The sequence below is a fragment of the Eimeria mitis genome, genomic scaffold (assembly GCF_000499745.2).
Source record: "Eimeria mitis Houghton genomic scaffold, Emh_scaff5860, whole genome shotgun sequence".
In the NCBI taxonomy this organism is placed as follows: Eukaryota; Apicomplexa; class Conoidasida; order Eucoccidiorida; family Eimeriidae; genus Eimeria; species Eimeria mitis.
Window position 1 is genome coordinate 1 of NW_013574102.1, and position 220 is coordinate 220.

Here is a 220-nt window from a genome sequence, read left to right on the forward strand (position 1 = left end):
AAAGCCCAGGCCTCGCGGCACCGCTGGCAGAGGCACAGCAGCAGCAGCAGCAGCTGCTGCTGCTGCAGCAGCAGCAGCAGCAGGCGAGCAGCAACCCAGCTGCATGCGAAAACGCATGCCCGGGGCCCACCCAACCTGCAGCGCCCGCAGCACTTTGCTGCTGCTGACGAGGAAGCTGCTGCAGCTGCTGCAGCTGCTGCTGCTGCTGCAGCTCAGCAGC

At 67.3% G+C, this 220-nt stretch overlaps 1 protein-coding gene across 1 annotated transcript in view; it reads right to left on the minus strand.

Annotated features, from left to right (window-relative positions):
* Positions 1 to 212: 212 nt before the first annotated feature.
* Positions 213 to 220, minus strand: part of EMH_0084600 (uncharacterized protein) — a gene marked incomplete at both ends in the record, with an annotated part of 1,754 nt that continues 1,746 nt past the window's right edge. The window contains one exon of the mRNA XM_013500792.1: positions 213 to 218. Within this exon, the coding sequence (XP_013356246.1) occupies positions 213 to 218 (6 nt within the window). The remainder of the gene's footprint in view (positions 219 to 220) is intronic.